The following is a 17,078-nucleotide window of genomic DNA, read 5'->3' as shown; positions in this document are numbered from 1 at the left end:
TAGGTCTCTTTCTTCATCCATATTGGTTCTTGGGAAGCCCTACATGTTCTTTGCTCTGACTAGAGTTGAGTCCATCCCAGCATAGACTCTTGTTCTGCCATCAAAACAGCTAGCCAGCCAGTCCCTCTCTATATTTTCCACTTATATGCCTGACATCACTGTACTGTGCCTCCAAGCTCTCCTATTAAAGACATTAGTGCCATCATAGCCACTTGCCCTAATCTTGAGGTGAGGGAATAATTCTCATCCATGTGAGGCATTATCATATACAATGGTGGTTGTTGTTCAGTTGCTAAGTCGTGTCTGACTCTTTACAACTCCATGGACTGCAGCACTCCAGGCTCCTTTGTGCTTCTCCATCTCCCAGAGTTTGCACAGATTCATGTCCATTGAGTTGGTGATGTTATCTGGCCATCTCATTCTCTGCTGCCTCTTTTCCTTCTGCCTTCAGATTATCTTTCCCAGCGTCAGGGTCTTTTCCAGTGAGTCGGCTGTTCTCATCAGGTAGCCAAAGTATTGTAGCTTCAGCTTCAACCTCAGTCCTTCCAGTGAACACCCAGGACTGATTTCGTTTAGAATTAACTGGTTTTATCTCCTGGCTATCCAAGGGACTCTCAAGAGTCTTCTCTAGCACCACAGTGTGAAAGCATCAATTGTTCGGCACTCAGCCTTCTTTACGGTCCAATTCTCAACGTCCATACATGACTACTGGAAAAACCATAGCTTTGACTGTATGGACCCTTGTTGGCAAAGTGATGTCTCTGTTTTTTAATATGCCATCTAGGTTTGTCATAGCTTTCCTTTCAAAGAGCAAGCATCTTTTAATTTCATAGCGCAGTCGCTGTCCACAATGATTTTGGAGCCTAAGAAAATAAAATCTGTCACAGCTTCCACTTTTTCCCTTTCTATTTGCCATGTAGTGATGGGACCAGATGCCACTATCTTAGTTTTTCATACAATGGTACATAGCTAAAATCCTCTTCAAACCTGCAACTCTCCTCCTTGTTTCTACAATCCATTTTAAAAACTGGAGGCAATCACCAGTGGGTTGCAAAACTAATTCCTGTGTACCTTCTTTGCAAACTCTGTTTTGGTGGTCTAGCATCTCACTTTGGATTGAGGAAAGAGTCAGAACCTATTGGGCCAGGGCAGAAACTGAGACCAAGTCCCATTTTAACATTCTATTACATTATGATGACAGTAATTGTTATTTGGGATAATCAGTATATAAAATGGACAGCATTTATTCTCAGTGTTCTATTTAATAATAATTAGTATTGTATACCATTAGAAATTAGGAATAACCAAGGTCATATTGTGATTTACCAGGTATATCGAGCATTCATTTTACTTGGAATAAAATGACTGTCAGAAAATAATCAAGCTTGAACTCCAGCCTAAGAAAAAAAAAAGCTTGTGCTACTTGAGATGAAGAATAAATTATTTGGTGGAATTTATGTCTTTTTTAATTGATAACAAGATATAATAAATAAGAAAATAACAAATTCTCTTAATTTGTTGTTTTCACTGCATGATGTCAAATAACTCAGACAAATGTATATTTTACTAAGTATCCAACTTTCTAGCAGAGTTTGTTTATTATTCAGAAGGTGAATAGATTTTTTTCAGTAGACCTTTTATGAGATAAAGCCCTTCAGAGATTCTAATTAGTAAAGAAAGGGGTTTCCATAAAGATGGAGAGTTTGTGGGTTAGCTGGCTAATGATTAATTGATAGATTTAATACAGGATCTAATGATATATTCAACTCTAATAAAGATTAGAGTTTTCAGCTTATATGTGCATTAAAATTTTGCTTAACGTTCCTAAGACCTACCATTGTCTTCAGCTTTTAAAAATATGTGATTCAAACACTCTTCAGATGGAAATTTCTTTAAAGCAATTGTCTCAATTTTTTAATTACAGATGCAAAACATTAAAAAATCTTGAGGATAGATCTACAATGTTTACTTACTTATATGTATTATTATCTTAATAGATTATGCACATAACAAAGCATAAAGAAACAAAAATTCTAAAGTGTAGAATAAGATTCAGATATTTTAAAAATAACTTTGTAAGTATACAAAAAAATTGCTAGCTAGAGAAGTTTCTAGAATAGCTATTCATTTTCTTCCTTTTACTGGAACCCTAGTAAAAAGCTTACAAAATTGTCTCCAAGATCTGAGTAGTAACAGAAAACAATTTGGTAACTTTAGAGACGTGGCAATTAGGCTGGAAATTTAATTTTATGTGTGTATGTTGGTTTTATGTTTGGCTTTGATAATATTAACTAGTGATATTATCTAGTACTAATTAGTGCTGGGAATATACAAGTACTGAGATTGTTGAGAAGTAAATCCTTTGTCTGGTATTCATGCATTTTTCTCTGTCAGTTAGATCCTTCTAGCGATCTGTAAACAGGTTTAACATGTCTGGCTTGGGATGGAGGCATGGCAGCTTAATCTTTCCCAATTCACACTGTCAACTACAAATAGGCACTTGCCATGTGCACTTACCATCTACCTCTACAAGGATTAAATCATGAGCTACTGAAGCTGCAGACCTTCAGCAGTCCATGAAAGGAGTTCAGGGTGGAGAGCAGGAATGAGGCACTCTGTGCTCAGGGGAAAAGCTGGCAGGACAGATCTTTAGATAGCTAGATATTATCAGGAGCTAATTTTATGAACCCAATTCCTGTATCTCCCCATATTTAGAAAAGCACTAAAATCCTTCACAGTGATGACTCTTCTTCATGACTAGCAAAAGCTTCCCAAGACTAGTAGAAACCTTCTGGAAAAATATGTGCATGTGCTTCCCCTTTACCAAAATCTCCTGCATACTGACCTTTCCCACTGTCTCTTTGGAGCAGTCTCTTAGAGCTATCTGAGGTGCTCTCTCCCAGGCTGCAGTCCGCACCTCATTTTGCCCCCAGTAAAACTTAACTCGCAACTCTCATGTTGTGCATTTTTTTTTAAGTCAACAACATTTAGGGCAGCTTTGAGAATATTAATTCTTCTGGAATAAGGTCCAAACAACATAAAATCACAGAAGATAAACTTTCTTGACTCTATGTCTTACAATAACACATTAATATTCCATGGGTTAAGATGTCACCTGATATTATATTAAAAGGGGAGGAAAAAAATTTTCCTGGAAAACCCCACTCCCTAGGTTCAAGAAATTTGGGAAATATCACTATAGTTGTTGAATCTGCATCCATCAAAACCAGGAAAAACAAACCATGAGCTAATTTTCAGGCCTTTTTGAATTCCCTAGAGTTCAATCTCTGACTCCTGGCTTTATTGGAGCCCACAAAAGTTGAGTTGCCAAACTCCAACACTTAACGGACTCAGTGTCCTTCCTTACTTTCAGCCCTTATAGGGTTTTGTTACATTTGTGTTCTTAGTCGCTCAGTTGTGTCCAACTCTTTGCAATACCCTGGAGTGTAGCCCACCAGGCTCCTCTGTCCAGGGGGATTCTCCAGGCAAGAATACTGGAGTGGGTTGCCATGCCCTCCTCCAGGGGATCTTCCCAACCCAGGGACTGAATCCAGGTCTCCCACATTGCAGGCGGATTCTTTACTGTCTGAGACACCTGGGAAGCCCTTGTTGCATTTACTCTGCTGTAAATACTCACAGGACTATATGCTTCATTGAATGAATATCATAGATTTTAGAATTGTGGTGGTGTGGTTGAATCTCAGAGAAAAATAATTGGAAATGGAAAGGAAATGGAAATTTTGCAGAGCACTGATTTTTCTCCTCTCTTCCCACGAAAGGAAATAGCAAAATAATGATGAAAGAGGAGGGCCAGCAACACCTTTAGCTGCTTCAAAAGAGCTTCAACTTCCAGCTCTTTATTGGCCAAACAGAAAACAGATTGGAAGAGGTAAAATGTCTCTGAAGGTTTCTCAAGTTTGTCCTTAGAAATTTTAAGACATTTCTAAGTTGGAGGGAGGGTTAGAGTTAGGACTGACAGTCTTTTGGGATTGTGTTGTGAGAGGCTCTTTTTATTTCTCCATTGACAGATTTGAGTTTAAAAATAGAAGACATCAACATCCTGCTCGAATATTCCCTTCTTGTCCAGACCCTTCATTTTCAAATTTATATAGTGACAGAAGCCTTATTTCAAATTCTTTTCCTTAGACCACAAGAGATCAGAATACCTCTTTGTGCCTCTAGTCTCCACAGGGCGGCAGCTGATATGTTGCCCTCCTTCCTGTTACTGTGGAATCACACCTCCAATAAACCAATAAATCTTAACAGATAATCTATTTAAAAAAAACAGTTCTGACTTTGCACAGCAGTGAGGGACTGTAAATAACTATTAAATCTGAAGCCATGTAAAGCAAACTTAATAATCAATGGGGGAAATCACAATTGTTCTGTGACTTAAGTTTTTTTGGCAAAACATTACAAACTCTCTTATAGTCAGTTATAAAGGCTTAAGGAAATGGAAAAAAAGTAAAACATATATATTTAGTACATTGTCATTTAAAACATTAGAAACATCAAGAATTACAGTGTTTTATTTCTTTGTAAAAATTATCAGGTAGTTTGAACAGTGTATGCTATCTTCTTATCACATTTGTTATGCTTTGGTGAATTGTTGTACTTCTAAGTTTGAATCAACTTCCAACATTTTATCCTTTGAACTCTTAATATTGTGAAATCTCTCTGAGAATTCCTTTAATTCTTTAAATATTTCTCATTTGGCTGCTCTGGGTCTTAGTTATGGCATGTGGAATCTTCTAGTTGCAGCACATGGGATCTAGCTCCCTGACCAAGGATTGAACCTGGGCCCCCTGGCAGCACAGAGTCTTAACCACCTGACGACCACCAGGGAAGTCCTGAGAATTCCTTTAGTGTGAAATGTTTTACTGGTATCACTTCCTGTAGAATATCTTCATACTTTTGGTCACACCACTGTACTCGTTTATGTCAATAAGTTTTTCTTCACTAAGTTTCTCTAGCTGCATAGCTGGAACCTCTCAAATAGTAGCAGGGTCAACAACCCCACAGTCAGCTATTTCTTCTATAAATACATTTGCATTCACATTTAACTTGTCAATGTTATCATTTTTTTCTTTCTCTACTGCTTTTTTACCTCTTTCAGACAACTCTGTCTTTTAATTATCCATTTTTTATTAAAACGTCACATGGGCTTATCACTGGAAGAAGAGAAGGCAGAACTATACTCTTTAATGTCTGTAGGTGAACTGGGTAACAGCTGCACAGTGAGCAATCAGCAACAGACTTTGAAAGAAGTGATGTGATTGGTCACCGATCATGAAGTGCATCTGTTATGTACACAGTGATTTGTGAACTGAAAAGCCAGCAATGGATGGATGTGAGAGTGGAACTATAAAGAAAGCTGAGCGCTGAAGAATTGATGCTTTTGAACTGTGGTGTTGGAGAAGACTCTTGAGAATCCCTTAGACTGCAAGGAGATCCAACCAGTTCATCCTAAAGGAAATCAGTCCTGGGTGTTCATTGGAAGGACTGATGTTGAAGCTGAAACTCCTATACTTTGGCCACCTGATGCGAAGAGCTGACTCATTTGAAAAGACCCTGATGCTGGGAAAGATTGAGGGCAGGAAGGGAAGGGGACGACAGAGGATTAGATGGTTAGACTCAATGGACATGAGTTTGGATAAACTCTGGGAGTTGGTGATGGACAGGGAGGTCTGGCGTGCTGCAGTTCATGGGGTAACAAAGAGTCGGACATGACCGAGTAACTGAACTGAACTGAGCCAGCAATGAAATTTTTACTTTAGGCAACTAAACCCAATTAATGTCCCACGGCAACTGAAATTTGAACTGTGTACTTGGGAAACTGGTGTTGTTTACTAAACTGTGATAATTAAAATTCCTGTGTGTGGGGACCATACAAAGGAACTACTGTTTGTACTCCAGATACATTCCCATCACAGGCTTCCTTTCACATACTACTACTCCCTCTGTCCACAACACTCTCCCCACAGCTATCAAGCTCTCTTTCTCATCCTTAGGCTGGGGGCTTAAATACCACCTCCTATGAGATTCCTACCCTGATTGTACCAAGTAATCTCTGCTTTGCCTTCATTTTCCTCAAAATACTTATCACAAATTTTAATACAGCAGGTTGGCCAGAAAGTTTGTTCAGGTTGGAAAACCAGAAGGAACTTTCTGACCAACCCAATATATTTGTGTCTGTCTACTGCTTACTTTTTTTTTAAGGTCTTTAAAAAAAATATTTATTTATTTTTGCCTGCATCGAGTTTTAGTCACAGCACATGGGATCTGTTGTGGCATGCAGGCTTCTCTCTAGTTGTGGTTCTTGGGCTCGGTAGTTGTGGTGCCTGGGCTTAGTTGCCCTGCAGCATTTGGAATCTTAGTTCCCCAACCGGGGACTGAACCCAAGTTCCCTGCCTTGGAAGGCGGATTCTCAACCACTTGGCCACCAGGGAAGTCCCTGTTCACTGCTTACTTTTAATCTTCCCATTAAATTACATGACCCACGATGTCAGAGGTCCTGCCTGTTTTATTCATTAATATATCCCACTGCTGCTTGCAATGCCTGGAATATAGTAGGCATTCAATAAATATTTCTTAAGTAAATGAATGATTAAATGAGGTAGAAGTAAATCAATTTGTATAAGAAATTCAGCAGATTTCTGGGCATGAATTTGGAGAGATTCGCCATGATAGATTTTTAAGGCCCTGACTGAAGTCTGATGACCAAAAAACATACCCAAAGTGCCCCACCCCAGAAAGAATTAATGTTGAGGCAAGAGCAACTTTGGGCTGTGGTCCAGGCTGAACACAAGGTCTAAGAGTCATGGAGGAGAATTGATTGTGGTCTGGTATGTTGCTAAAGCTAAAATTCCCTAAGGTTCAGCCATTCCAATACAGTATTTGCACTGCTGGGAAGAATAGTTGGACATACACACATGAAACCAATAAAAGCATTATAACTTTGAATCCTACAGATAGTAGCCTGAGACAAGTGCAAAAACTAGCAAACTGGTGAGAGTACCTGGTGGATGAGTTTTTGTCCATAGCACCATGAGGGTCAAATCCAAAATATATTAATAATGAACTATACCAATATTTTGGTTACTTCTCTCCATGAACCCCTTTTGGACAGAATAAGTTCCCAGGGTTCTTGGGGACAAAAAGATTGGAGATCCTGTCCATCTGTCATACCAGCCTGAGAGGTGACTGATTAACTGGAAAAATTTTTTAAAGTTATATCTCACCTGGTTAAGGGGTTCACAATGTTTACACCATTGAAAAACCATTAAGGCAGCCACTACCTTTTCTCAGTTCTATCCAGAAGGTGGGGCAGGAAATGTTGGCTTGGGAAAAAGAACTGTTTTTCATAGATATCAAGAGCTAACCAGGACAGTTTATCACTGGAAGGAAAGCAAACACAATGGTTCCAGTTTAAATTCCTATCCTGTTTACTGTCTCCTCACAGACCTCCCCTTGGCTCCAAAATGGAGTTGCCACACCTCTTTCCTAAGCTACTTAAAAATTGGAGGAAAATTGAAATCCTCCACAATTGTACCATGTTAAAATGCCTCCATTACAGGCACCCTCCTTTTTTCCTCTTGTTCGTGTTAAGCATTTCTTGCTTTCTGATGATAAACCCACATTCTAGTTAGCCAGATAAAACTGCTGACCTAAATGGCTTTTAAGTTCTCATAGAGACCCTGTGCTTCAGTTGGAAGCAGCCCAGTCTGGTTCATGAGCACCCAAACCAAGGCCAGAATCACTATTTCAGTGTTCCCATAAAATGCCTGGTCTCTTTGTACTCAAGTGTGTCTCCTTGGTAAACCAGACCTAAACCACATTATCATTCTTCAGCCAACACATAACAGGGAGGATATAGTATTGGAGAAAACAATGAGAAGCATGTATAGATTTTTCCATCAAAACTGTCATGGCAATCGGGTTAAAGCCAGAGCTTTTGAAAAAAGGCAAGACTCATTCATTACATTAATTTTATCCCTTCAAAAAATAATTACAGAGGTTTTTCAACCCTAGATCACTGAATGCTAAGAAGTTAGGCCAAGGTAATAGTAGACCCTTGTGTTAGCTTTACCCAAATATCTTCCTAGCTAAAAAAATGGAAGCGAATTCTCTATTGGCAGAAAGAAACCTTTCATTGCTAGAGTGCATTTTCCAACTCTAGTAAATTGTTTGGAGCATGGGGGAAGACCTGGATGTGTTCCCTTGTATAATTATATTTTGTTGGAAGAGAAAGTGCTTAATTTGAGTAAAATGTGGTCAGTCAGAAACAGACTTTGCCAGAGTAGGAAAAAAACTCAGTGTTAAATGATATTTTGATCCCCATGGAGAACTTGAGATAAAGACTTTAGCTTCTGGAGGCATGAGAGGGCCAATGGATGATATGGCAGAGATTTTTTGGTTTCTTTAACATTACAGACTGATACAAAAGTCATACTTTCTTGGTGTTTTTTTCCTTCTTTACTGAGATATTTTGGCTTATCTTTTAAAAGGGGGGAAATATTGAATAAGGGTAGATTGTCCAATTTGATCAGTTTGGAAGGATCAAAGTCATCAAGCAATGGAATGAAAAGAGCAGTGGTTTTAAATACTCAAATTTGAGTCCTAGTTTGACTATGACCTTGGGATGATCATTTTCCATTTTTAGCCTTAAATCCTCATTTGAAAAAGTAAGAAAATGAACTACAAATCAGTGATCCTTCATGTCTTTGTCTTCTACAACACTCGTGAAGTTCATATATATAAGATTTCCCACAGGCCACACTGGAGCCATCTGAATTCTCAGCGGCCAAACTTTCGTTTCGTCCCATTGTTTCCATCTCAGAAAAAAAATATGCATTGCATATTGCATATTGCAATGCATGCCAGGGAGAGTGACTCTTTTTTCACAAAACCCTTGAATATGATCCTATTGATCTGGAAAATCAAAGCACAAATTGTTTCCAAATTTCTCTATTATTAAACATAATGATAATTCATTAATAAAAATATACTTGCAGCCTTTCTCACTGTTGCCACATGTTCGTATGCAGTATAAATTACTACTGATAACTGGGTGACTAAAGGATGTCAAAGCTAACTTAGATTGTCAGTATTCTAAAACTGCAAAACTTAGCCCTCATCTGAAAATTGAAGACTAGGATAAGGATTAACTTCATGTAGACTTACTATTAAAGGACTGGAAACCAGAAACTGTTGAATATCTGTGGCCACCTCTCCTTCTTTTATCTTGGTTAAATCATTAAATTACTAAAAATAACAAACTAAAAATAAAACCCCAATTCTACTCTTGGCCAAGAGAAACATCACGACCCCATTCCTTTCTTGGTCTCTTGCCTTGCAGAGTTTTCTGAAGTCAAGAAATATGTTTTTAAAAAGGCATTTATTTTCAGTTATGAAGGATAATGTGAATTATCAAAGAGGACTGTTTTCCACGACATGAGAGCATGGATGGCCTGTAATGGTTGTGTCTGTGTCTGTGTGTCCACGTGTGTGTAGATGGGCATGTGTGTGGGATGAAGGGAACTTAATTAGTTCTGTAAGCCCTTAGAGAGGTCTGGAATGAAATACCTGCAAACCAGTCACCTCTGGCTCCAATCCATAACCTCCACAGAATTGGGTGGCTTAGCTCAATATTCTCTGAAGAAATTTCTATTTGTGAGATGAAATTGAACTGCACTTACAAATGGGTCTTCTCTGATAAAGAGAGATATTTTTTTTAGTGGTTTCTTTAAAAGCTGTGTTTCCCATAATAGGCAACAAATCATAGAATACTGTCTATTATCCAAACACAGCCAGGCTCTCAAGCCTTGTTTGTGAGATGAAAAGCCTATGGATTTGGGTGTTTTTGGCAGTCTTGGTGTCTGATCTTATTGATTTTGTAAAAAAAAAAAAAAAGAAAATTGACTAAAAATGATTGATCTGGGAGCCTGTGTGGATGGCTTCAGCCTCACTCAAGTGGTTATTTTATCACGTCCATGGCCATATGGCTGCTCACTTCAAAAGTGTGAAGCCCCTACTTTGTGGCATTACCAAACCCTAACCACGTATTTCCTACTATTCTCTAGTGCTAAACTCATGTGCTATATTTCATAACAGGGACCCTCCACCGTTCCAAGAGAGACGGGTAGGAGGTGGGTGGGGGGAGTTGAAAAAAAACCTGAATCTCTGAAGAAGGGTGAAAATCAAAGTAAAAATACCATATAGGTGGAGATGACAGGAAGATTTTCTCTGTGTTAATGGGTCATCAAAGACTGTAGGTATTATTGAGTGCTTGCTAAGTCATTTCAGTTGTGTCCAACTCTTTGTGACCCCATGGACTGTAGACCATCAGGTTCCTCTGTCCATGGAATTTTCCAGGCAAGAACACTGGAATGGGTTGCCATGCCCGCCTCCAGGGGCTCTTCCCAACCCAGGGATTGAAACTGCTTCTCTTATGTCTTCTGCATTGGCAAGTAAGTTCTTCACCATTAGTGCCACCTGGGAAGCCCCAGTAGGTATTACTGGAAATCAGCAAGTCTGAATTCATCTAACTGGTAGTGTGGCTCATTAAAAGAGTAGGAAAGAAAAATACTCACGCCACATGAAAATAACAGCATTTCCATGTTAAGTCATTTTTCAACAAAGACTCATTCTTTATAGTTTCTAATAACATGGGTGAGTTAAGGCTTTTCTATTTTCAAATAGCCAGTATGGATTTGAGCTGATTTAGTCTTACTTTTACCTCAGCCCCCACTCACTGTAAGAGACAGCTAGCCAGGATTTTCAGAGTCATAGTCTGGCTACTGGCTATAGAAAATAGAATGTTAATAAATACCCAAAAGTGCCTAAATATTTGTTTCTTATTTTGGTTTTGGCTGCACTGTGTGGCATGTGGGATCTTAGTTCCCCAACCAGGGATCAAACCTGTGTCCCCTGCAATGGAAGTGTGAAGTCTTAACCACTGGACCACCAGGAAATTTCCTACCTAAATACTTGGAAGAGGTTTTACTAGCAAAAATTTAACCTGTAATAATGTTAAAAGGGGGGCTTCCTTGGTGGCTCAGATGGTAAAGAACCCAACTGCCAATGCAAGAGACATAACAGACACGGGTTCTATCCCTGGGTCAGAACAATCTCCTGGAGAAGGGCATGACAACACACTCCAGTATCTTGCCTGGAGAATTCCATGGACAGAGGAGCCTGGAGGGCTACAGTCCCTGAGGTCACAAAGAATCAAACAGGACTGAGTGACTAACACTTTCACTTTCAATGGTAAAAAATCATCATTGTGATTTTCAAAGAAAAGTATAAATTTAAGCTCCAAGCTTTGGTTATTCATTCAGTTGATTATTTCTAGCTCAGTGATGAGTCTTTGTTAAAAAAAAGTATGGAATAAAAATTCATCACACTCTTAATAGATGTAACTCAGTGGGATGGAATGATAAAATAATTAACACTTGCCTGTCACTTTACAGTTTCCACACAAATTATCTTACAGATTACTGCTAGACTGTGAATTCATGTGTCTGAAATGAAATAACTTTTTATCTTATTTACCACTGTATCTCCAACACCTTGCTTAGGGCATGGCACAAAGTAGGTGCTCAATAACTATTTATTAAGTAAATAATTGAACCACACTGTGATGTAGGTAGAACATGTATTACACTTTCTCTCATTTTGTAAGTGAAGCAACATCAAAGAAAAGTTTAGTAGCTTGCTCAGGGTCATATAGCCAATGGGTGGTGGTAACAGGCCTTGAACCCAGTTCTTTAGACTCTAAACCTGAGCTTTCCTCTGGCTTCTATTGTCTAGCTCTGCCACTAACTAGTAAACCTCATTATCTCCCTGGACCTCATTTGCCTTATCTATAAAATAAGAGAAGGCATTATTCTGTAGCTCTGAGGTCCCAACTGCATCTAATTCTATGGGTATAATTTACAATATCATTTACTGTGTCGTTCTGGCTTAGGAGTGGCGCTAAAGGTAGGTAGAGTCCACAGAGTCCAGAGCAGTCAGGTGGCCCAGAGAGGGAAGGCCCAGGGCCACTTCCTAACAGTGGGAGAAAACTTCAGACTAGAAGTTTCTAACTTTAGGAAGTCATTGAGGTCATTTTGAGGTTGGTTCAGGTTGTCAAGAGGCACTGGGAAAATTCTGAATGTTAACAGGCAATTACTCCAGAAGTCTTCTGGGAACAATGTCCAAATTTGATAGCATTGCTTCCTCGATTAACCCATCACCCCTGTCTCCTTTCCTGGGGGACAGGCTCCATGCTGCCTTCGACTGCATGCATGGCCAATTGACTAATTCTGAGCATGATGTAGCTTTTTTTTCTTAAATATTTATTTTTATTTATTTGGCTGCACCATGTCTTAGCTGAGGTATGCAGGATCTTAGTTCCCTGACCAGAGATTGAACCTGGACCCCCTGCATTGCAAGCATGGAGTCTTAGCCACTGGACCTCCAGGGAAGTCCCAGGGTGTAGCTTTTTAATGAATTCATTGGAGCCAGCCTCCTTTCACATGCTAACAAAAAATTCAGAAATCAATTTCAAATTTAGATTTTCTTTTAAAAATATCATTATCATCATCACATACAAGGCTCCTTTCCAGCAGTTTGCAAGTATTTATCATTCTTTTGGGGTCTGTTTTTTTAAAGAATGAATCAATCCCCATGTTCTAGAATGATATATTGTTTTCAGGCAAACCTAAACACAAGCAGAAGGCCCCCTGGAAATTAGTTTCTCTCATTTCCTTCAGCCACTTGCTCCTTTAGAATGTACACAAATGGAAGATGTCAAGAATATTTAGTCTGTTATACTTGCCACAGTCCCCCCATCCCAGCCCCACCCCCTAGCACCCCCATGAAATCTGATTACAGGGGATTGAGAAATGAAAGCTCGGCTGGAATTAGAGACAGCTGTCTCCAATAAGGATAGACCTTACCACTATAACAGAAACACTATAGCCGAAAGCAACTTTAGGAGGTGGCACTCCTCTGCAGAATAGAACTTCATTTATCACCACGGCTCCTAAGTCAGACTCTAATCTCTGGCCATCACTTACCGAAAATTTCGAACCACGAAACTGTGACCATATCTAAGAGCTGCATTGTTCAACAGGGTCCTTAGATTAAACAGCATCTTCTTTTGATTGTGTGAAGGGTGATTCTGTGCTGTTGAAAACACCGCACCAAGGTAGCCAGTGGGGTCCACCTGAAAGCTAAGAGTGCTTTCAATCACAGTGAGAGAGCAAAGGTAATATTGCCCTTCAACTACCTTATCAAGTTCCCCAGGCTAGAGATAGTGCAGGGCAGGGTCCAGGAGCATTTGAACTTTAAGCCAAGCTCCACCATTGTGTATTTTTTTAGAGGGGGGTGGGAATCCTAACACTTTTGGTGCTCAGACTCCTCATTTTTCATAATATATTTATTCTGTCACATACTTGCACCAAATCAGTTGACAAGTACTCATTGAGTGTATAATATATGCAAGAGACTGCAGGGCTGGCTGATGAGAAGGTACATAGAAATAACTCATTCAGAAAATGCGAATTGGCAATGCAAAACCCCAGATGTAGACATGACATCCCTGAGTATTTCCAGTGATAGCACTTTCCTCCCTCTAAGCCTCAGCCTATCCACAAAAACAAACAGAAAGAGGTGCCTTAGAAGGTTTGTTTGTTTGTTTGTTTGTTTGGTGGCAAAAAAGCTGGAGAGGGGCTGGAGATGGAGTAAAAAGATCTCAAGCCTGGAGCTCCCATTGTGCCTTGCACACAGTAGGTCTTCAATAAGTAAGGAGCTGCCTATTAATTCCTGCAGAAACCCATTATCTGCATAAGTGAGGAGGTGGGGTACCAAATGTTCCTCCCCTTGTAGCCTCTCTGGACCACTAAGGGGCCATCCAGAGGTTCACACTCACTCAGGCATTCATCCGTAGTTGTAGATCAGATGTTTTCAAAATCTGTTCTGTGGCGGATACTGGGCGAGACTGGAATTTCAGGGAAGAAAGATGATCTCATCTTTGCAGACTTTAGAATTTGGTAAAAGTCACAGATCTGTAAATAAATACCCATAATAGACGCCTATAGGGGATGCCTTATTGGAGATGTCCAGGTAAAGTGCAACCTCATCACAGAGAAGGGAGAACTCTGAGCTGGGGAGGGTGGGAAGCAGAGTAAGAGGGCAAGGTAAACACTTTCTTGATGTTTGTGGAATGCAAAAAAAAAAAAAATAGTGTCATTTTAAAACCAACTATGGCCACTTCAGGGGTAGGGAGGTTTGTGATGTGATGTCATAATTAATAGCAGGGAAATTTATTGACACAATTCCCTTCTACTCACAGAGGATGAGGTGGGATAGAGAGGAAAAGACTGAAATCTCCAAACCTCTGTCACATCTTCTGTTCTGGAAAGACTATTCCAGGCAGACTGTTTGCAGAGGCGGGGCGGGGAGGGGATGGTGGTGGTGGTGAGAAAGCAGATAGTGAATGCATCACGTGGGAGACGAGATGGCAGCTCTGTTTGAAAAGATCACTTTAAAAGCGTTGCTGAAGCGACGAAACTGGCCTTTTGTTGGAGAGCTTTTAGTGAACAAATTTGATCTACCTAATACAGGAAAGGAAACTGGATGCTTGCAGGGAGACACGAAGAGAAGTGGGCAAACTGCACTCAACTGCATGCTAATGTAAAGCCCACCTCTTCAGTCAAGGATGCTACCTACACAAACAATTCATCTGAACAAAACTCGGGGAGAAATCACGCAGTCTGCCATGCCACACGGCAGAGAATGTGGGCAGCACTGCTGAGATGCCAAAGTGACTCACAGGCTCTCATCCTTCTGTGCAGGTAGGAGTTCAGTCTCCCAGAAATGACTAAGAGAAGCTTACCCTCCACTTAACCCCCAGAGAGACTGGAAGAGAGGTGCTGTATCACAAGTGTGATGAACATAAAGGTCATTTCACCGAATCCCAAAAGACAAGCTATCTCAATGAACATTTGGGTCACAGGTGGAAAGACAACATACAGGGTTTGCCATCAGTCCTCAGAATTTGTCCAGGCGCTCTTATGGACCATCCCAGTGACTCCTCTAATTCCACTTCAACTGCCAGCTTTGGCTCCTGACCTAGTTCCTTTGTTCACCCAGCCCTTCTCCTTTGCCACCACCACCAGTAGGCCAGGGCTCTGTGCTGGGAGGGCTCTGAGGGATACAGTGAAAACCAGGAACGATGAGTCCCTTCCCACAGGGAGTTCACCATTTGGAATGACTCCAGAGCAGAACTTCTGTCTCTGTCCCCTGACCTTGTGCATCCTCGCCAAGAGGGTAGGGCTTATCCCTTGTGCCCTTGCTTCAGGCCTTTTGGGACCTCCAGTTTGGAGGGTCTCTCATCCAGCTTCCATTACTGGTGGTTGGGGATTAGGTGGGGTTCCTGGAGGAAGTAGCACTGATCCTTGATGAACTGGAATGAATTAGGGAATTGTCAAACTGGAGGGGGGCTACAAAAGATAGACCCAAAAGAACAAATAGGGTGTGTGGGGTAACAAGAATTAGGGGAGTGGATCCACTCTATCCTTGACCATTTAAATGAAACCCTGCCACCACCAGGCCCACTATGAAAAACACAAAACCATGAGCATCCATGTCCTGTTTGTATTCCCTTGGTATTTGGTCTTCCCCTACATACCTGCTGACTCTTCTTTAAATTTCCTGACATAATGTTTTATTCAAAATGAAGGAAATAGAGAAAAAGTCTATAATTGGAATATACTATTTTTTATTGTCTTTTTTCCCCATAAATGATTATTATTGTGATTACATTTGTTGATACACATTATTAATCACACCATAATAGTAAGTGATTAATATAATAATCACTTATAATAATAATACTCACTTATTGTTATGGTGATTTCAGGTACAAAATCCTTCCTGCCCCCAAAAGTTTTCTTCTTCTACTTGAAATTTTCATGCATAGTATCATTGTTTGGGATTAAGCATTCAGTTCAGTCGCTCAGTCATGTCCGACTCTTTGCGACCCCATGAACTGCAGCACGCCAGGTCTCCCTGTCCATCACCAACTCCCGGAGTCCACCCAAACCCATGTCCATTGAGTCGGTGATGCCATCCAACCATCTCATCCTCTGTCGTCCCCTTCTCCTCCTGTCCTCGATCTTCGTTAGCATCAGGGTCTTTCAAATGAGTCAGCTCTTCGCATCAGGTGGCCAAAGTATTGGAGTTTCAGCTTCAACATCAGTCCTTCCAATGAACACCCAGGACTGATTTCCTTTAGGATGGATTGGTTGAATCTCCTTGCAGTCCAAGGGACTCTCAAGAGTCCTCTCTAACACCACAGTTCAAAAGCATCAATTCTTCTGTGCTCAGCTTTCTTTATAGTCCAACTTTCACATCCATACATGACCACTGGAAAAACCATAGCCTTGACTAGATAGATCTTTGTTGGCAAAGTAATGTCTCTGTTGTCTAGGTTGGTCATAACTTTCCTTCCAAGAAGTAAGCGTCTTTTAATTTCATGGCTGCAATCACCATCTGCAGTGATTCTCATTACTTCAGATGAAATTTATTATATAAAATGCATAAAACAGCAACTGGTTAGGATAATACTGGCATACAATAATAACACTGGCATAGAAATGAACTTAAAAAAATCATTTGTAAGAGTTTCCTAGGACAGAGATCATGGTGAGGGGGTGATGACTTTTGTTGCTGGGGAAGCATACCTGCCACTTTTTTTTTTAAGTCTCGATTTATTGTTCAGCATGCAGGTATCTTAGTTTCTAGGCCAAGAATTGAACCTGGGCCTCCTTCAGGGGAAGCACAGAGTCTTAACCACTAGACCACCAGGGAAGTCTCCTATCACTTCTTAATACACAGGCCTACAGCTGTCTGGCTGAGGATAAAGTCCTCATACTCCTCAGTCATGTGTGGGCAACTGAGAGGCATGTTTTACATGCCCTTCCATAGGTCCCCAGTGGGACTAAGACCTGATCGCCCACAGTAGTCACCTGCCTATTGATTCACCCTCTATTATCTGCCTTCCCTTCACTGTCTTACTTCCCTCCATCCCA

The 17,078-nt window shown here is 40.4% G+C and overlaps 1 protein-coding gene across 1 annotated transcript in view; it reads right to left on the bottom strand.

Moving 5' to 3' along the window:
• Window positions 1-13,138, bottom strand: part of OTC (ornithine transcarbamylase) — a 68,466-nt gene extending 55,328 nt beyond the window's left edge. Inside the window, exon 1 of the mRNA XM_065916466.1 lies at window positions 13,062-13,138. Coding sequence (XP_065772538.1) covers window positions 13,062-13,138 — 77 coding nt within the window. The remainder of the gene's footprint in view (window positions 1-13,061) is intronic.
• Between the last annotated feature and the right edge of the window lie 3,940 nt (window positions 13,139-17,078).

This window comes from Muntiacus reevesi, chromosome X (genome assembly GCF_963930625.1).
Source record: "Muntiacus reevesi chromosome X, mMunRee1.1, whole genome shotgun sequence".
NCBI lineage: Eukaryota > Metazoa > Chordata > Mammalia > Artiodactyla > Cervidae > Muntiacus > Muntiacus reevesi.
The sequence above is the reverse complement of the archived record's forward strand: the minus strand, read 5'-3'. Positions and strand labels throughout refer to the sequence as shown.